Source organism: Apis laboriosa, unplaced genomic scaffold (assembly GCF_014066325.1).
Source record: "Apis laboriosa isolate Shangri-la unplaced genomic scaffold, ASM1406632v1 scaffold5_cov152, whole genome shotgun sequence".
Lineage (NCBI taxonomy): Eukaryota > Metazoa > Arthropoda > Insecta > Hymenoptera > Apidae > Apis > Apis laboriosa.
In genome coordinates this window covers 3,716,630-3,734,678 of record NW_025223857.1, presented here as the reverse complement: position 1 = coordinate 3,734,678, position 18,049 = coordinate 3,716,630, and the positions used below count along the sequence as shown (strand labels likewise).

At 38.3% G+C, this 18,049-nt stretch overlaps 2 protein-coding genes and 1 long non-coding RNA gene across 6 annotated transcripts in view; 2 read left to right on the top strand and 1 right to left on the bottom strand.

Moving 5' to 3' along the window:
* LOC122717985 (junctophilin-1) overlaps window positions 1–3,653 on the top strand; it is a 45,790-nt gene extending 42,137 nt beyond the window's left edge. For both annotated transcript variants that reach the window (XM_043942592.1, XM_043942591.1), the window contains exon 10: window positions 79–3,653. In XM_043942592.1, the coding sequence (XP_043798527.1) occupies window positions 79–165 (87 nt within the window). In that variant the 3' untranslated portion in view covers window positions 166–3,653. The remainder of the gene's footprint in view (window positions 1–78) is intronic.
* The window catches only part of LOC122717986, a 62,033-nt gene extending 49,790 nt beyond the window's left edge, over window positions 1–12,243 (bottom strand). For both annotated transcript variants that reach the window (XR_006347285.1, XR_006347290.1), the window contains exon 1: window positions 10,448–12,243. This is a non-coding gene — a long non-coding RNA (uncharacterized LOC122717986). The remainder of the gene's footprint in view (window positions 1–10,447) is intronic.
* Window positions 12,244–12,251: 8 nt separating this feature from the next.
* Window positions 12,252–18,049, top strand: part of LOC122717984 (RB1-inducible coiled-coil protein 1) — a 42,256-nt gene continuing 36,458 nt past the window's right edge. For both annotated transcript variants that reach the window (XM_043942590.1, XM_043942587.1), the window contains exon 1: window positions 12,252–12,788. In XM_043942590.1, coding sequence (XP_043798525.1) covers window positions 12,721–12,788 — 68 coding nt within the window. In that variant the 5' untranslated portion in view covers window positions 12,252–12,720. The remainder of the gene's footprint in view (window positions 12,789–18,049) is intronic.

The window sequence follows — 18,049 nt, the reverse complement described above, 5'->3', positions numbered from 1 at the left end:
GGNAAAAAAAAAAAAAAAAAAAAAAAAAAAAAAACAATGGAAAAACTGATTTCTAATTCGAAAACGAAAAATTTGCAGGACTGGTTCTTCCGGCAGCAGCTCGTGATGCTGGTGCTGTTCATCAACATATCCTTAGCCCTGATGTTCTTCAAACTGCTGACGTAGCAGCCAGCCGACGATTGGGTTCACGGGCTCGTGGTGGACGTGACCTGAGACGCGGGCGCGTCACGACGCCCGAGTCGTCACCGAGTACCAGGATTTAAAACGATTTAAAAAGAGGCCGCGAGATCGAGTGGCCTCCGGATAAAATCACGAATAAAAACCGTTGAAAACGGCTTTCGAGCGATCCAACTCCGTTCCACGGTGGCAAGGTTGGATGAAACAGAGAGAAAGAGAGAGAAAGAGAGAGAGAGAGAGAGAGAGAGAGAGAGAGAGAGAGAGCGCTTGGGACCTCGAGGAGAGAGAATTGAATTTGGAGAAGTTGAAGAAGAATGTTTTTTTTCTCTCTCTCTCTCGAGAATCTTCGCCTCATTATATTGGACGATCGACGAAAAGAGGATGGATGTTTGGGATATACAGGGGCGAGTGTATTATTATTATTATTCTCCGCGGATTCGATGCGATTTTTGGATTTTACATTTCCAATTTGCGGGGATCGGAGGGATGAAGCTTAGTGATTTATGGGTGATGAGCGACGAAGGAGGGAGGAAGGCTCGTTGTTTCTCAGACGGGGTATCAAAGTCGCCTAGATACCCTGGCGCCTGTATCATACATATTTTTACACCGAATATTTTAATAATAATAATATTAATATTTGTAAGGGATGGGCCCCGAAGAGAAAAGGGTCCATACCCTAGGAAAAAAAAAGAAAAAAAGAAACACGGTGCGCACACACGAATCTCTCTACACTTTTCCCGTTCTTTCTCGGCGATCGGCTCGAGCGCGGACACTTGAACGACTTTTATACAAAAAAAAAATCTATATATGTATATATATAGAGAGAGAGCAGCTAGAGTAGCGTGAAACCATTTTTTTGTCCGGTATATATATATATATATATATACATATATATCTTCTCGAAAATGGTGGCCGAGGATATTTTTCAAAATCGGGTTTTTTGCCACTCGATCGAAGGAGTTGAACACATTTCGACGAGATAGATAGATTCGCGAGCGTGGCAGAAAGGAAAAGATGTGAGAGCAATGACGACGAGGATTTAGGATTTCTATATATATACAATTGTTACGATTTCTACGAATTTGATAGGCGCGAATGGCGAATTTGTGATTGCGTTGTTGCACGGTTAAAACGTTTAACACTCGTGTGTAACTCATGTCTTATTATCGACGTGTCCACGTAAATTGTATGGATGTTGTGCGATATAACGTAGTTTTTAATCGTGTGAACCGCTTCGCGCGCGAAGCATATTTTACGTGTAGCCTTGCCTTCCACGTAAAATTGTAAATAAGACACGTTTCCTCTGATTTTTATATACACGTTTTGGATCGAGTCGAGAGTGTGCGTTTGTCGATCGTGGTCGAGAACGTTTTGTTACTCGATCGCGCGAAATTGTGCGATGATGAGGGGGAAAAAATAAAAAAAAAAATATATATATATATCAACTTTGTAACGTGACAACGGATATTTCTACGAAACGCGTTGTTCAACCGACCGACGTTATAATAGGTAATTAGGGTTTAAGAGGGAAAAGAAAAGAAAAGAAAAAAGGAAGAGGAAGGATGGAATGACTCGAACGGTTAAAAATCTATGAAGAAAGAAACGAGAGAAACTCGTTATCGCGAGACGCTTGAGAATCGTAAAATTTATTATTAACTTGGATGGAGAAACTTGTCGATAATCGATCTTTTTCCACGGTTCAAAAAAGTTATACGCCGTATACCACGTTAATATATACACGCATACTAATATAATGTAATTGTCTCGAATCGCGCGATATTTCGCGATTAATGCATAATTCATCGATTAAGAGACGTTTGTTTCGTCGATATACGCGCGTTTCTTCGTTGGACAAAACGAAATTTTTACAAAGAAAGATTGTTTGTATACATTTTTGCGCATCGTTCGCTTCTGGGATCCTATTTGATAAAACAAAACAAATAGAAAAAAGAAAAAAAAAAAGAAGAGAGATAAAATTGTCTTTAACGCGACGTAATAAACGTAATAATAATCGAGTATATTTGATATTTTTCATGATGATGATACGAAGGTCGATTTACAAATCTCGAGGATCGTACTACCTGCGCTCGAGCGATCGCATTTTTTCTAGCCTCAGGCAATATAGCTTGTACATCTAGATGAATTTGTAAATAAAAAAAAAAAAGAAAGAGAAGAAGAAGAAGAAGAAAAGAGCATTGTATATATATATATGTATATATATATATATATGTCGCGATCGTCACAATTGAATGAAAACAATCTAGAAGAGAGAAAAAAAAAAGAAAAAAAAAAAAATCCTCTTGGCTCGCGCCCCCTTCGATGCGTTGTACGTTCGAAGTTAGGACAGGGCGATCGACACACCGTTTCGAAGAGCTATTTTTCCAAAGAAGAAGAAAAGACTCGATATTTTCATCCTACGCTACGATTAATACATACACGTATATATTTTCCTCTTTGTACCTACACGCTAGCACTCTCATCTCGAGATATTTACTCGGCGGCAAATGATTAGGATGAAAATAGGGGAAAAAAAAAAAAAAAAAAAAAAAAGAAAGAAAGAAAGAAAACGCGCTCGTTTGCGCGCGTTTTGAATTTTTGTGCGAATCGAAATATTTACTTACTTTATACATCGATATACCCTAGCCACCTTGTCCCGTCTCGACTAAATTCGTATTGTACGCAAATCGTTCGAAAACGTTATTCAAGTTGTTAAAGAGTTGGAGAGGATTGGAAGGGGGAATAGGGTGGCGGGGGGTATCTTAGAAACGAATTAAATGAAAATTTATATGAATTATGAACGGATCGAACGTGTTTTTTTTTTTTTTTTTGTTACGAAGATCGTTCGTAAATAAAATAAATAAAATTGAACGCTGTATTGGTAACGCGATTTGACGGTTTGTGCTCGTCGTCGCGAAAACATGTATTGTATATATATAGTGCAACTATATACATATATATATATGAATCGATTAATTAGTACCGCAAAGAGGTACAGCTCTAAAATTTGATAAACGAATTTGAGAGAGAGAGAGAGAAAGAGAGAATGAGAGAGAATGCGTGCGAAAGAAAATGCGTGTGAGTGAGAAAATGAGAGGGAGAAATGAACGTGACATTTAACAGAGGAGAAGAGAGGAGAGGATAATCTGTAAGAGACGAACCTAACCTCTACGCGCGTTAATCATTAATCATTTTACGCCACGAGAATCATATCACGAATCAAAGGCAGCAGCAGCAAAACATTTCTAATAATGCATAGGGATTAGGTGTATGTATCATTCTAAAATCGAAAAAAATGAATATTGATTTTGATTGCCACGCGAGACGAGAAATCTACGAAACGACCATATATTGTATATTTTACTTGTTATCTCTTAACTTTATTATCAACACAGTTTAGCATATCTCGTTATTATTGTATATTATCATTATTATTATCGCTATTATTAATTGTCATTAATTATTATTATTATTATTATTATTATTATTATTATTATTATCGCCATCATGATGATCATCCTATCGAAAACTGCATTAAAAAGATAAAAAACGAGCCACGGACGTGAAAGGAATTTTGGTACCTTACGACAGACGCGATATTTAAAAAAAAAAAAAAAAGAAAAGAATATTAATAAAAAAAAAAAAAAAAAAAAAAAAAAAAAAAAAAAAAAAAAAAAAGAGAGAAAAAGCAACTCAAGGGCCCACTGTCATTGTTGATTTGCGAGAAAGCAGTGATTCAATAAACTTGTATCATAACTGAACACAACCGACTCTATATATTTCTATGTGACAATTGATATTTCCATTGGATCAAGAAAATTCGATAGAGTTAATAGCAAACTCTGCCATGTGAATGTGAAAGAAACACGGTTTCTTATAGTTTCTGCCTCGATTTTATACGTCGTTATAATATATTTTTCTCTATAGCGTGTACGAGACTATTTTTCCGGTATACAGAGTAACGCGAGATTTGTGAATAATTCAGTCTCAATTAAAATGCACACATTGGGAAAACACAGGTTGCATACTACTCGAGAGAACGTGTCTCGATAAAGTGTAAACAAATTAATGCTTCCTTGTGTCAATTTATCGTTCTCTTAAAGTTTATACTCGTACGAGATTATTTTTGTTAATATATTTCGCCTTTATCGAAATTTATCTGCCGCAATATCGAATACTCGAGGTAAGGCCGCAATCGTAAGATGTTTATACGTCATATCCATATATACATATATATGAAATATTTTTCTATGTTTATCGTCTGGAATCTCGACGAGATAAAAAGATAACAGTAATGAGTGTTCACTCGTGCAGCCTTTTGCGTGTATCGCATCATTCCAGTCACGTGCCCAGTCTGACCTCACACGGTGATGCATATATACATCGCTATCGATGTCATTCTAGCTGGTGAACATGCGAGCAAGCGAAGTGTCGAGCAAAACGTGACCGAATCTGATACCGAAACCCTCGTTCCTCGTACCTACCTATCATGATCACAAGTTTTTAGCAATCCAGACGCTTACGAGACGATACCAGACGATTAAACTTGGAAAAAGTTAATTTCGACATATATCCTCGATATACGTCGGAGGAAACGATGATAAATATTGCAAAAATTGATTGTCCGTATTGTATTATCGATACGAATCATCCCGATGCGAATCCATTCACAATAAAGAACAACATATGCGTAACGCGAGAATTAACCACGGCGCGCCTCATCTCGACGACCGATTGACGTTGAATTACACGCTAAGCGATAAGCAAGTCACAATCGATCGGCTGACTAAAAAGTTCTAATTTTAACCGATGAGTAATCCCGCGAGGGAACAGACAGGTGGTTAATTCGTCACTGGTGCAACGACTGTGACGGATTGTCCGATCGTCCAGACCCGATAAACATTATCTTCCCGACGCGTTTCCTTGTTACGAAAGTATTCGCCGTCAGTTTCATTCCGCCGATCATCGAGCAACAGCGCGTCGCCCAAAATATATTTCGAATCGCCTAATATAGAACAGCGTGTGTATCGTCGTGGCTCATGACGTGGCTAGATAAAACCTATTGCGCAGAGATTATTATATACACGGTGAACGAATAAGGCGTTCTTTATCTATCTTTTGATCACCGCAATGATTTATCGGTTACATAGGACGGGTATCTCGTCAGAGTAAATATTTTAATTCTTATCAGAATATCCTCGATTTTCCGTTTCGTTATCGAATTTTCCTTTTTTTTTTTTTTTTTTTTTTTTTTTNATCGATCGAACGTGTACTCGATGCAGATGCACGCATTTATATATATATATATATATATATTTTAGGCGCAACTGGTCATCAGCCGGTTTCTTTTTCTCCGTAACGGTTTGGACGTATTCTTATCTCCGTTTTCCTCGTTATATACCGTGGAAATGTCGTCGACATTGAGAAAAGAACGATAATAAAAGGAACGGCCGATAACCTAGACCAAGGGAATAGAACACGTCGATATTCTTACTGCTATCGCCTCGCAACGGCGTAGAAACGAGCAGTTATCGAGAAGTGTGTTCCTCGAGAGAGATTCTACTAAAAATGTTTGTCGATTCTTATCGTTTAGCTTAACGAAATCCTTGAACTTTTCGAAAATATCTAATTGCTTTCGATAGAAATTATTTTTCTTGTACTTGGAGATGTCACGTTACAACGTGATGATAAAGATAAACGATAAAATCAAATGTTATTTGATTTATCGTATTCTACGATTAAAACTGTTTTTTTTTCAATAAACTACGGTATACAGTCTCGCGAATACGAATATTAATTTCATGTTCGCGTAATCTGAACTTATATAATCGTCTACGAGCGATAACGCGAACCTACCGCGTGCTGCTCTTTGATTACAGACATTTGTTGAACCTAACTAACTAACATGATCATATGATCCTTCGCTATAAATGGTACGCGAAAAAAATTGACGTACATATATATGAATTTGTAGTTTCAGAATAACTTTATATAGAAACAATTTGCGTCTTATCGAAAGATCATACATATATCGAAGGTAATTTTTGAAATAAATGAAAAGAAAAAATATTCGAATGATATTCTAAAGAAAAATATACATTCCCTTTAATTTCTCGTAAATGTCTAAAAAATATTGGTATTTGGCTACTTCGATACGTGCACGTGATTCCAAGTTTTTTCACGATTCTAGGTTACGAATGTTAATGGACGTAATAAAAAATATAGAATAGAACGTTGAAATCGTAAATGAAAATCGTTTTCGAATATTAGGTCAAGAGAGAAAATGACGACTAGGGACGGTTCGATTGATGAATGCTAATCTCGTAGAATAAAACGAACGAATCCGGAAGGGAATTTTGATTCAACGATTCGTTTCTTTTCCTCCACTTTTTTTTTTTTTTTTATCATTTCCTATCTAATCGTATTCATTTTATGATGTTCTTATATATCCTTGACACGTGGCTTCGGATGCCATACATACACAATCCCGAATCTACAATTTATACGAAACCTAACGACATCTATTTAATCCCAAAAAATAAAAATAAAAAAAATACCATTAATATTATCGAATTAGATTGATTACATCGAAATCTAATTTCAAACCGATCAAAAATACCGTTAAAATAAATTAAAGCATCAGTTCAAGGTAACAATGGTACGGCAACGTTCCCAAGTTCGTTGACTGCGAGGTTAACGAGGATATAAATGATAAAAAAAAATTCGATAATCATTATGCAATACCCTAATAACTCGTCGATGGCTGCACCCTATTCGTCGGTTACGCCTTTGCCAGTGGAACGGGACGTCCGTAACATGTAACATATAATACGAGACACGCACGACGTGCACGTGCGTGAGCTGACCTCGCTCTGGCCACGTACCTCCCGCATGGCTCTCCAGCGATTCGCGTGCTGTAGTGCCTAACGAGAGACCTTCGAGTGTACGAGAGAGAGAGAGAGAGAGAGAGAGAGAGAGAGAGAGAGAGAGAGAGAGAGAGAGATGTGGAAACCGCGTGTGTCGCGCACACGCAAGGATCCCAGCGATCGTCGTGCGCCTCTTCTCCCGAGAGCAAACGCAGAAAACCATCTTTCCCCCACTACCATACCGCTACATACTAGTTCTCATACATTCTCGTTCGTTCCATCGTCTCAAGTAATAAATGCTACTCTCGATTACCTTTCTCCCGTCCGATCCGCTCGTTCGACGCCTTCGAATGATTCACATGCTGCGGCTACGTTTCTTTTTTCTCGTGTTCATCGTTTCTTTGCCCTCTCCCTTCTCCTATCCCCACCACCCGTAATTGAATTATTATTCGTTATGACGGGAAACTGTCGCGCGCTGTTGCACACGAAATATATTACATCTGGGTTTCCTGGGTTTTCTGGGTTTCTAGGGAATGGTCCAACTCATAGACCGAATATTTATTCGTCCATGCGAAGTTCCGTTCGATTGTAGTACTCTTTTTTCTTTTATGAGGGATACAAATTTTTTTTTAATACTCTTCTAAAAGTAATAGGAATCTATTATTAATATTTATGAAATTCCAAAGAATGTTGAAACATCGGTGGCAAAGGTTTCACGATTTTCGCAAAATTGAATTCACGGATATAATTTTACCTAGTTATATTATAGGTAATTTGAAGCGAGCTAGAATCATGCACTCGCGTAGTCCCGGTAATTTAGAACTGGCAATGTTCTCGTGGAATAGCCTGTGAGCGTAATGGGGAAAGTGTATCGTGTACACGTGTCTGTGTATAAATATATAGGCTCTGACAATAGAAAAATCTATTTTCACCGGTGTTCGCTAGCTGCTTTGCTTCTTTTTTTTTTTTTTTTTTTTACAGAGAAAAAGTCGCGGTTCGTGATTGCCGCGAAGCAAAGTTCAAATTTCACCTTCTTTCTACCATATTATTTCAGCCACTCTTACTTTAGTTGCAGCCATTATTTTGAAGCGGCAATGCGATTATCGATCCGTAACTTTTTAACTGATTTACATATAGAAACGAGCAAAACAAAAATTCGCTTTATACAGATATTTTAATGTTTTAAAAAACATTAGAAAGATAATTGATAATCGATAAATTGACGAAAAGAAATAAGAAAAAAAAGGGAGAAAAAAAAAGGGAATCGCAAGAGTATCTTTTGCGAGTGTCTTTCGTCTTCGACTTTCCAACGAATAGATTACATTATGCTCGCGCAATATTTCGCAATCGCAAAATCGAGAAATCAGGCATCGACTAGTTACTTACAACGAAACTGCATCAAGGTTTGCGTTTTCACGAGGGGAAAACGATCGTTAATGATCCCCAACCGTGTAGAACTACCGGCCTATGAATTGATTAAAACGGTACGGCCCTGGGATAACAATTTCTTCATTTAATTTATCATGCTATCGATAGTTTCTTTATCAATATTTTGACAAGTAAAAGCAAGAAAATTTATCCTATTTGTGTAATTTTCGATATAAATTTCTGTGAACTCGGTCATTTTTATATTTTTTCTCGATAGGCGAGATAACCCGTATGTACTCCGTATACACAAAAAGATATTAATTATATATAATGTAATCAGTTTTTCATAATTCATAAATCAATTATCTCCTAATCTGATGAATCCATTTATCAAATTCTTTTGTAAACGTGACAATATTCAATTGAAACGATAACATTCGCAGATTAATCGAAATGTTTCAATGTGCTAAACAATAAAACAAGAGTGACGTCTCTCTAATATGTGCGATTTCTTTTTAATATGTAAGATTTCTTTATTGACTTGCATAGGAGCATGAGTTGTGCGAAATGCATGGCATATGACTAATCGAGAAAATCATTATCCGTTGTCATTGTATAGCAATTGTATTCAATAACAATGCCCGTGTACAGAAAAGAAGAAATGAAATTTTCTTCCTGGCGCGAATCATAGAACAGATACGATAATATATTTTCATGTTCTCGCGTGGTACTATTATGAAGAAACAATCCATTTATCGCACGACTGTATACAACGGCACCTAGCCATTTCACAGATATTTTTGTATCTCTCCGTTTCCTACTCTCCTTCACGAGTCCTTTAATTCTCGATACGAGCGAACGAACAACATATATATATCTATAACTTTATCGTATGCCACGTGTCGGCACACTTATACAACCCGCACACATGCCAAGATCGCTTCTACTACATCGGTCTTAAAGCAAGTTAATGTCGATAATAGAGTCACGACGTAGTAAGTTCCTGGCCATACATTGACACCGTGCCGCTGATGGACAAACCGCGACAGAATTAAAATTCATCGAGATGTCACGGCACTTGCTATAACTGTGTTGCGATTTCATCGTATCGTGTATCGATTTGGAATTACGCGTGAAACAATGCTTGACGAAACAAGCGGGAGAACGATTCGCATTTATGGCTCTCATGGCCTCGAGCGAAAGGTGAACGATTCCCCGTCAAGGTAAATATTATTATACCATTTTCTAGCGGGGTATCGTTCGACTTTGTATTACCATCCGATGGCGTCGTTATATGATTATTTATTACATTATACAGCGAGGCTTGAATTATGTATATACACTATTTCCTAGAGTAAGCTTGATAATTAACTAAATAAATGATGCATTGCGCTAGAGATATTTGCGAACTACGCAATATTTGATAGCTTACAAATGGTAATAGTTATTTCTGGTTGTGATGTTATTTTAGAGGGAATTTATCATTTTTTTTTGTTTCGAAAATCAAGGCACGTATTCATGAAGCGTTCACACATTTGTAGAGTAATGAAACCTCAATTTCTAACAGTCCCCTGCCTGTGATAGCGTTACGGAATATAAACAAACACGGCGCGTGTAATTACAACCCCACGATGCCAGTACGAAATTTGCATCATTTTCCCCTTTCACAGTTGATTTAACGTAAAGAATCTCCACACGGAAGCGATAATGGCGGCCAACCATTATAGCTGTGCGCATGCGCGTTAAAATTATCTCGGTCGATGACAGCGCTATCATTTTTACAAGTTCTTTCGAAATTATTATTTATATGAATATAATTTTCTAACTTAAATTTATGAGAAAATAGAACGATGAAAATATATTTAATTGTCATAAAACTTACTGATATTTGAAAAAAAATTTAATAATATAATATCAGTTGTAATTGACAACTTATAATTTATCATCGTATTACATCGATTCGTATCGATTTCATTTTTTCAGAAATCATTAAAAGAAAATTATTCATCGTGTAATATTATTATGAAGGATTAACTTACTTAAAATGCAGTATATTTCAATTGAGGAGGAATAACAGTGGTTTCCATTTCATCAACGACCAATTGCTGCGCATGACACGGTTCAAACGACATGGATACCCAAGGAATAGGAAGTTTCAACATTCATTCATGATACACACAATACACTAAATCTGTTATCGAATTTCATCACAAAGTACTCACACACTCTATAAAAATGTAAAAGGGAATGGAAAAAGGATGAAAATAAAACGTTCAACTTAAAATTTTTACAATATAACTACGCACATGTTCAAACTATTGCACGCATCGCACACGCCATCTTTGTACTGTTGAGATGGCGCGTCGATCGCGAACGAACAGCTGAGAGGCGAGTGGAATATCTGCGTAAGCTAAGCACACAGAGAGCAGACGTTCTGTCCTCCGTGCTCGACCAGGCCTGGACTCGGCAGTAAACAGCTGGCGACGCGATGCGTCAGAGCAAAATGTCGAACGGGACTGCGCCAAGCTAGTTGCCCCCCTACCTTCTCTCTTTGGCACGGTGCAAGAGCTTTATAAAAGTGGACATTCTCGGGCAAGCGTTCGGCGCATTCGCGGTGAAAATTCGGCAGCAACGTGAAGCACACAAGTGTCAGTAACAATATCTGAACGGAAGATACAACAAATAAAGGCATAAACGAGAAAATCCGTAGCGAAAGTGGAGTTTCTTTGTTTCGTGCTTCGATCTCTGCGCATACGTTCCCGTGCGAGTGGCGCAGCATTGTTTGTGTGGTCGGTACGTCATTCTCAGCGTATACACGGTTCGTCACGATATAAAACAAGATCCTGGCGTCCTGTGTGATATCGCGTCGGGTTTTTTCATCTATGAACAAGCATAGAATACTGTCGTTCGTGTCGATCTCCGTCCGAGTCTAGACAACGTAACAGAGATTCAGAGAAAAGATTGTTAGCCTTTCGTGTACGCGCGAGTGCTTTGTTTTGACGAGCAGCTGATCCGGGACTACTCGTTTATCGCGTCGACCAGTCCTCCATCGCTGCAACGGTGATTCTATTCCAACGATTTTACTCGTGTTCGATATTCGTTTGCGTACACAAAATTATTGTACAGTGACTGCCTCGTAAACTGTGTTTAAAGAGATCGTCGAGCCGTAGCAAGAGTGCTTTGTTACATCACAAAATCCGGAGGACGCGATCGAGCGATACTTAGAGGAGCAACAGTACACAACCTATACAAAATAATTTTCTTCGATGACAGGCGGACCAACAACACAAACAAGAATTGTTATTATGTGATATTTTATGGTGAAGTGATCGACTGTAGGAAACTTTTTGAAGTGTATCAATCAATCTTTCCGTTTTCAAAGGATTCTACGTTCCCATTCGTTCTCATCCCCGATTCTGGTCGGAACGAAAATCACTCAGAGCCGTCCTGTAAATAACGATCGTGGGTTCAAGCGGACACTATATCTCGGTCTGCCTGTCATTTACCTATCCGATCGTCCGGATCTTTTTAAGAGATTGTAACAATAGCTTCCCTCCCAAAGGCTGTGGGATTTTTTAGTTACCGATGATCTCGTGATATATTACTTTTTCTTTTCGCTTCTACTATTACACCTACTATTATTCTTTCCTACTATTATTATTCTGAAGTATTTCAACGAATCTCCAAAGGAGTGTTTGAAGGCAGCCAGATCTAAGACACAATCGCTGCTTTCCTTTGAACCAATCTTATACATATACACGTTATATATATATATATACATATTATATATATATATTACATATACACACATTATATATATATATATATATACATACACACACATACATATATATATTATCGTATTGAATTTCTCGAGCTTTTTCGCTGTTGCTCGTTTTTTCGTCGATTTACGCGCGCGACTCTACGCACGATATCCAGCTTCTACATCGATACTTGTCGATCACGGCGGAAGATAATAACGAGGAAACAACGTACGTACGAAACACTCGACAACGAGACGCGGTGCAAAGCTGGTCGAACGCTAGCTCGAGTTTGCGTGAATCGACGACGACGAACGGATTGGTGATCGATGCGGCATAAACCCGAGGGGGCCGTACTCGCGAGCGCTGTGAAACGAGGGGTACGGCCCCGATCGAGCTGACTACAGGAGCCGGCCTGAGGTGACAGCTCCTCTTCGTCGGGCGTCGCGAATACCGGACGCCAAGAATCACCGAATGCCAGTGGAGTCTTTTGGGCGGGCTGGCCGTTTCACTCTTGTCGTCGGACTAGAAGAAGCTTGACCGGCCCGAAAATGCTGTATATATTCCACGTGGACACCGGCACCACCATCACCTTCGACATTAAATTGGCGCTGCAGACGTGAGTATCGTTTCACTAGTACTTCCGTTTGTTTACTTCTCCTGTTGCTATTTACGCTCGTAATAGGTTAGAATCTTGCGTCATGCGTATTTCGTTGATTTGCTTTTACTTTGTTTATTTGCGAGTTGCGTTAGCTAATCATCGATTAATTCCTAAGTATTTGTATTATTCACAAAAATATTTGAAAATTTGAAATTTTCTATTTGAAAAATATTTGATTTTTTGATTCCTAGGAATTTATAAATATGGAAAATATCATTAAATATATCTATTACTTTTTATTCGTTCGATAAATAAGGGAAAATATTTTATTTTTCCTTTATTTATTTTATTTATTACATTTCGTCTACTCGTATTTTTCTCACTTAACGAACACAAAACAGATAATTGCCTGGACGTGGTGTCGGGCAAATTCGTTTTTCATTTAAAAGAATGACGGCACCTCTTAGTCGTTGATTGTTCGTCCCGAACAAAAAAGAACGAACCATTAAGCTTGACCCTATAAATCCTCGACAAGTTTATTCCTCACGTTTCATCGAATATGGGACAAGTAACACGGGATTGTATATTGCGTTACGGAAATTTAATTAACCTCATCGTCAAAGTATCATTTTTGTTATCATTATTTTATTTCTTCTTATTGAAAATCGTTGATTTAGACCGATATCATTTTGCTTTTTGACCATTTATGGTAAATATTTCATTTAAAAAAGCGTGATTGACGATATACAGATCTTTAATTAATTAGAAGAACTTTGATAATCACGATAGTTATCCATAATTTGATTATTTAAGAAAGAATGGCAGATATTATATCGGATGGAATAGGAATACAATTTTTAAAAGAGCTGGAATCACAAAATCAAATTCCGATAAAGGAACAACACTACGATATTTGTTTCAAAATCTCACAATTGAATACTTATCTGAATGATTCGACCATACAGCGTTCTATTTGCTTACGAATAAAAATTCTAACAGGCACGTTCGATATTATTGCCAGATTAAACTCCCTCGTTAAACTCTCGCCGATGGTTATCGGACCGAGCTCGCTTTGAATGCTGCCCGTTGCGGAAACTCATTTCTTCGAACGCAAAAGTCCCCTGTATACACACATCCTCTCGTAGCCGGTTCACATGAGTCGTTTTTGCAATAAACAGATCCGCTTCCTCGACTACCTCTTATATCGAATAAATACACGTTAACGCGTTGAAAAGTTGTCTTCTCGCCTCTACGTGTTTTGTCCAGCCTTTTTTCCCCTTCTTTTTCTTTCTGTTCTTTTGTGTTTTAATTTTTTCATTAAAGAACCTTCAAATGGAGGCAACAAACTTGTGCGCGGTAATGGAATTCGTGCGTTTTTTTCGTATCGTAGCGCAATATTTTCAATAATGTTAATATTTTACTTTGACCCGTACATACGCAGCAAACAATCTACTCATTAACTAATAAAGTACTTTTAGCACAATTCTATGAATATTTCTCGTTACTGCACAGATGGATGATTTAATGTCGTTGTTATTTCGCAGTAAGTAACGCTGTTTATATTCCTAACTATACAATACACTCAAGCGTGAAATCCCGTTATTAGAAACACCGTAGAACTTCAGGCAATCTGTTAGGCAACGATATTCTTATCGAATAATTTCACCAATTTTTTCTCGTTATCTTTTTTTTAACAAGTATTCAAATATTCCAATAATTCAAAAATACCTTCGAATTCGAAAATTAAATAAATGTATCGTTGAGACAAAATCGAGATACGATTCATAAATGAGATCGATATCGTTCAATTTCATAACGAGACTCAACACGTACGCGATTTAGCAACTCCCTGGAGTGCGAGAATCGCGAACAACGACACGTGAAGTGTCAAGGATCTCTCGAAGGTGAGCAAATTGCAAAACTGTTCGTCTATCGCGGACGAACGTGGGCACAACAGAGGCCGTGTGCTCGACGCTCTTTTTTCGTTCGAGAAGAAGAGAAAGAGAGAGATCTGCATGTGCACAAACGAAGTGCAGGTTGTTACGAAAATAGTAATGAAATCTGTGTGTCGTACGTGGGCGACCATTGGCTCGTGCCACACACGAGTTTGACCCACAGTTTAAATCGGCCAAGTCCTTTAATGCTGGTGTATCCCTCGAAACGAATCGGGTTTAAACGAGACCTGGGTCCATTTCTGCGGTTCATCTTGCCACTGCGATACTTCGTTTATTCGTATTATCGTGTCCATTATTCTATTCAAGAATTCCATTGAATCTTTGACGAGGTTCAGTTAAAGCTTCTTTTATGGATCTTTTTAGGTGTGATTAATTATCCATATAATTTTCTAGAGAATTATATATTCTCCTTTTCTTTGAAAATACGCAATTATATGGCGATCTTTCCCGTGATTCTTTGTCTCTTCAACTTCAGACGGAATAGAGAACAAGAAGAGGTCTTTCGTTTTTTTGATGAATTAAGTAATTTTAACGCGTCCAAATTAAGAATCCTTTGAAACGTTGCTGAAACGATCGTAATTTTAACGAATTGTAAAAACTTTACAAATTAATCCGATTCGTTTGTCTGACGAAGGATCACAACCAACGCGTGTCCACGAGGACTAATGAACACGTTCTCTTTAACAACGGTTAATGAGATTAAGAAGACAACGCAAGAAACCGTATATATATATATTTATTACGCTCGTTTCTTTCGTTAAGAGCGTTCCATGCCCTCCATTCGTCGAAACGTTGGAAACAATGGGAAACAACAACGAAACCAGTTGGAATGACAATGCGCGAAAGGGGTTAACCTCGTCTCATCGATTGGGACCAGCTCGATCCCGTAGAGGGATACTATAAATGCGTTTCGAGCCGCGTTTCTATATTTTATTACTTAGTTTCTCGGCAAAACTTCTCGAACTAAACGTTTGCCGTGCAACGCAAAAGATTATCGATAAACGTTATGCAGTTGGGTCGTAAAGAGCCGAACCTCGCCTTTTTCGATAAGAAAGTGGGATACCAAGCAGGTCTGTTCACCTTCTCTTTACTGTTCAAATAACGTTCCTCGCAATTATCAGCCGGTATATTGATACACAAGTGGAAGTACAAGCGGAAAATTCGTGTGAAAAATTACCGACATTACTTCCCTTCGATCGATTTGATTAACCCCTTCCAAGTGAGATCGAAGAAAATGAAGTCGTATAAATCTAGCAGAACGGAAGATAAAATCGTGTCGCATAAATTCGAATTTTTCGAAGATTTCTAAAAACTAAGAGGCGTTTCGTAACAAATATTGTTGAACGCAATTGTTAACAGAGAATACCCTGCCCCTCGTGCATCTAAAAATTTCGATTTCTCTCTAGGAAATGGACAGGGGACGTCGTGACTCATAGCGTAGCCAAACGGAGGGAAAACACTAGGGAACGAGAAATTTTCCCCTTTCTAACTAGTCGCACAGATCTCAGAGTCGCTGCAGAAACGGTCGAACGTATTACACTGATGATTCGACGATCGAAGGAGCAAATAAAACGTAGGAAAAAATTTTATCGAAACGTTTGACCTCGAACCGGGGGAAATAGAAAAAGTAGTTCGGTTTTCCTTTGTTTCAAACCCGTTTCTGAGAACATTAACGAGCAGAAACTTTCGTTTCGACTCGATCCAACGCGACGTTGCTCCCTGGAACGGTAACGGTGTTAACGGTACGAACAACCTAACCGGCGGGAAAAGTCGGTGGCGGAACGAGGCTAACGTGAATTAGGGAAATAAAAGCTGCAAGAGCCGTGCCTATCGCCGGCCGGGAACGCGTTTTGTTTTGCAATCGCGTAGCACAACCGGCCGGTACAACATCCATTATTCCGATTAAACCGCGTTACGCTTCGCCTATCCTCGGATGAGCAAGCTTGGGCGCGTTTTATCCAGCGAAAAGAAAGTACCATGGATTCAGGATCGCCCCGATTCCCGATCCATCCAAGATCTTTTTATTTATCCATTGCCCAACAACGAGCAATCGATTCTTAGAAAATCGAAACGTTACCGCTCTCACCTAGATCTTACACAGTTGATCTATGTATATATATATAAAATCTTAAGTCGTTGAGTAGTCGATCGTGAGAATAACGTAAATTTCTTGGAAATTTAAATTTTCTTGGGATTATTACTATTTGTACAAGTAATAAGTTGTATAAGATGTAAGATTTATAAGACTTGCGAATTTGGAAAATTACTATTTCTTTCCCAACCGAATTTCGACAATGGCTAGAATACAATTTCCTTAGAGAGCAGGGCCTAGAATCCATTGTGGGCCAGCTGTTGTTCCTTCTGCCTCCAACTGTTTGCCTTCGAGCCAGAGTAAATAACGTGGAAATTAACCATCATGATTCAGGCAGAACTGTCTGGACCCTTCGTCAACGCTCATCCCGTGGTTCCATCGTTCCCTTTTCACCCACTTCCGCAACTCCCTGCGTTCCCCAAAGCTCTCGAACCTCTTTTTCTCTCCCCCCCCCTCCCCCCCTCGCAATTAGCGCGCTCGCACACGCACGCACGCACGCACGCACGCACACGTCCTCGATATCGTCGTCGCACACACCTTTGTGTTGAACTCGTTTGGGTTGTACACGTAGACAGATAGGTACATCTTTGAACCTACGCAAAAGGAAAAGGCGCGAGACACCTCCAATATTTGTGGATTAAGATAGCGCGGTCATCGGCCTTGTTCTTTAGAGATAATTAACGATGTGTGTCGATCCACACGGTGGCGTGATCTTTATTCTCGTTGCCCAGCTTTTAGTAATTACGAAGTGTACGCGTAACAATAAATTTCTGAGTTATAATTATAAAGCGCGTGAGTTCGGGGAGGATTTTAAATCTCCTTGTATATATATATATATATATATATATATGTTAGAAAAAAATTCAATATTAAATTATCGATCGAAAAAGTTAGAAAAATAAATTTTTCAACGACGAGCTTCGATGACTGTACCGTGATTCATTCCTGATTTGATAAATAATCGAAACGGAGTACAGAGAGTGTACAGTGTAATGTCTCGAGAATTGTGATAGATAAGAGGTTAAAAGAGTTAAAAAAAAAAAGAAAAAAAGAAACCACAATTGAAGGGAAATTTATAAACGTGTTTAATATCCTGTGTATTCGTCGACCGATAATCGAGCCTCTTTATTTAATTAGTTTCATTTTGCGGTCGTGCGGATATTCATCGTTTAATTTTCGCGTCCGTTCCAGCCTCCATTCGCGGTTTATTTTATTCTTTGCAATCGAGTGAC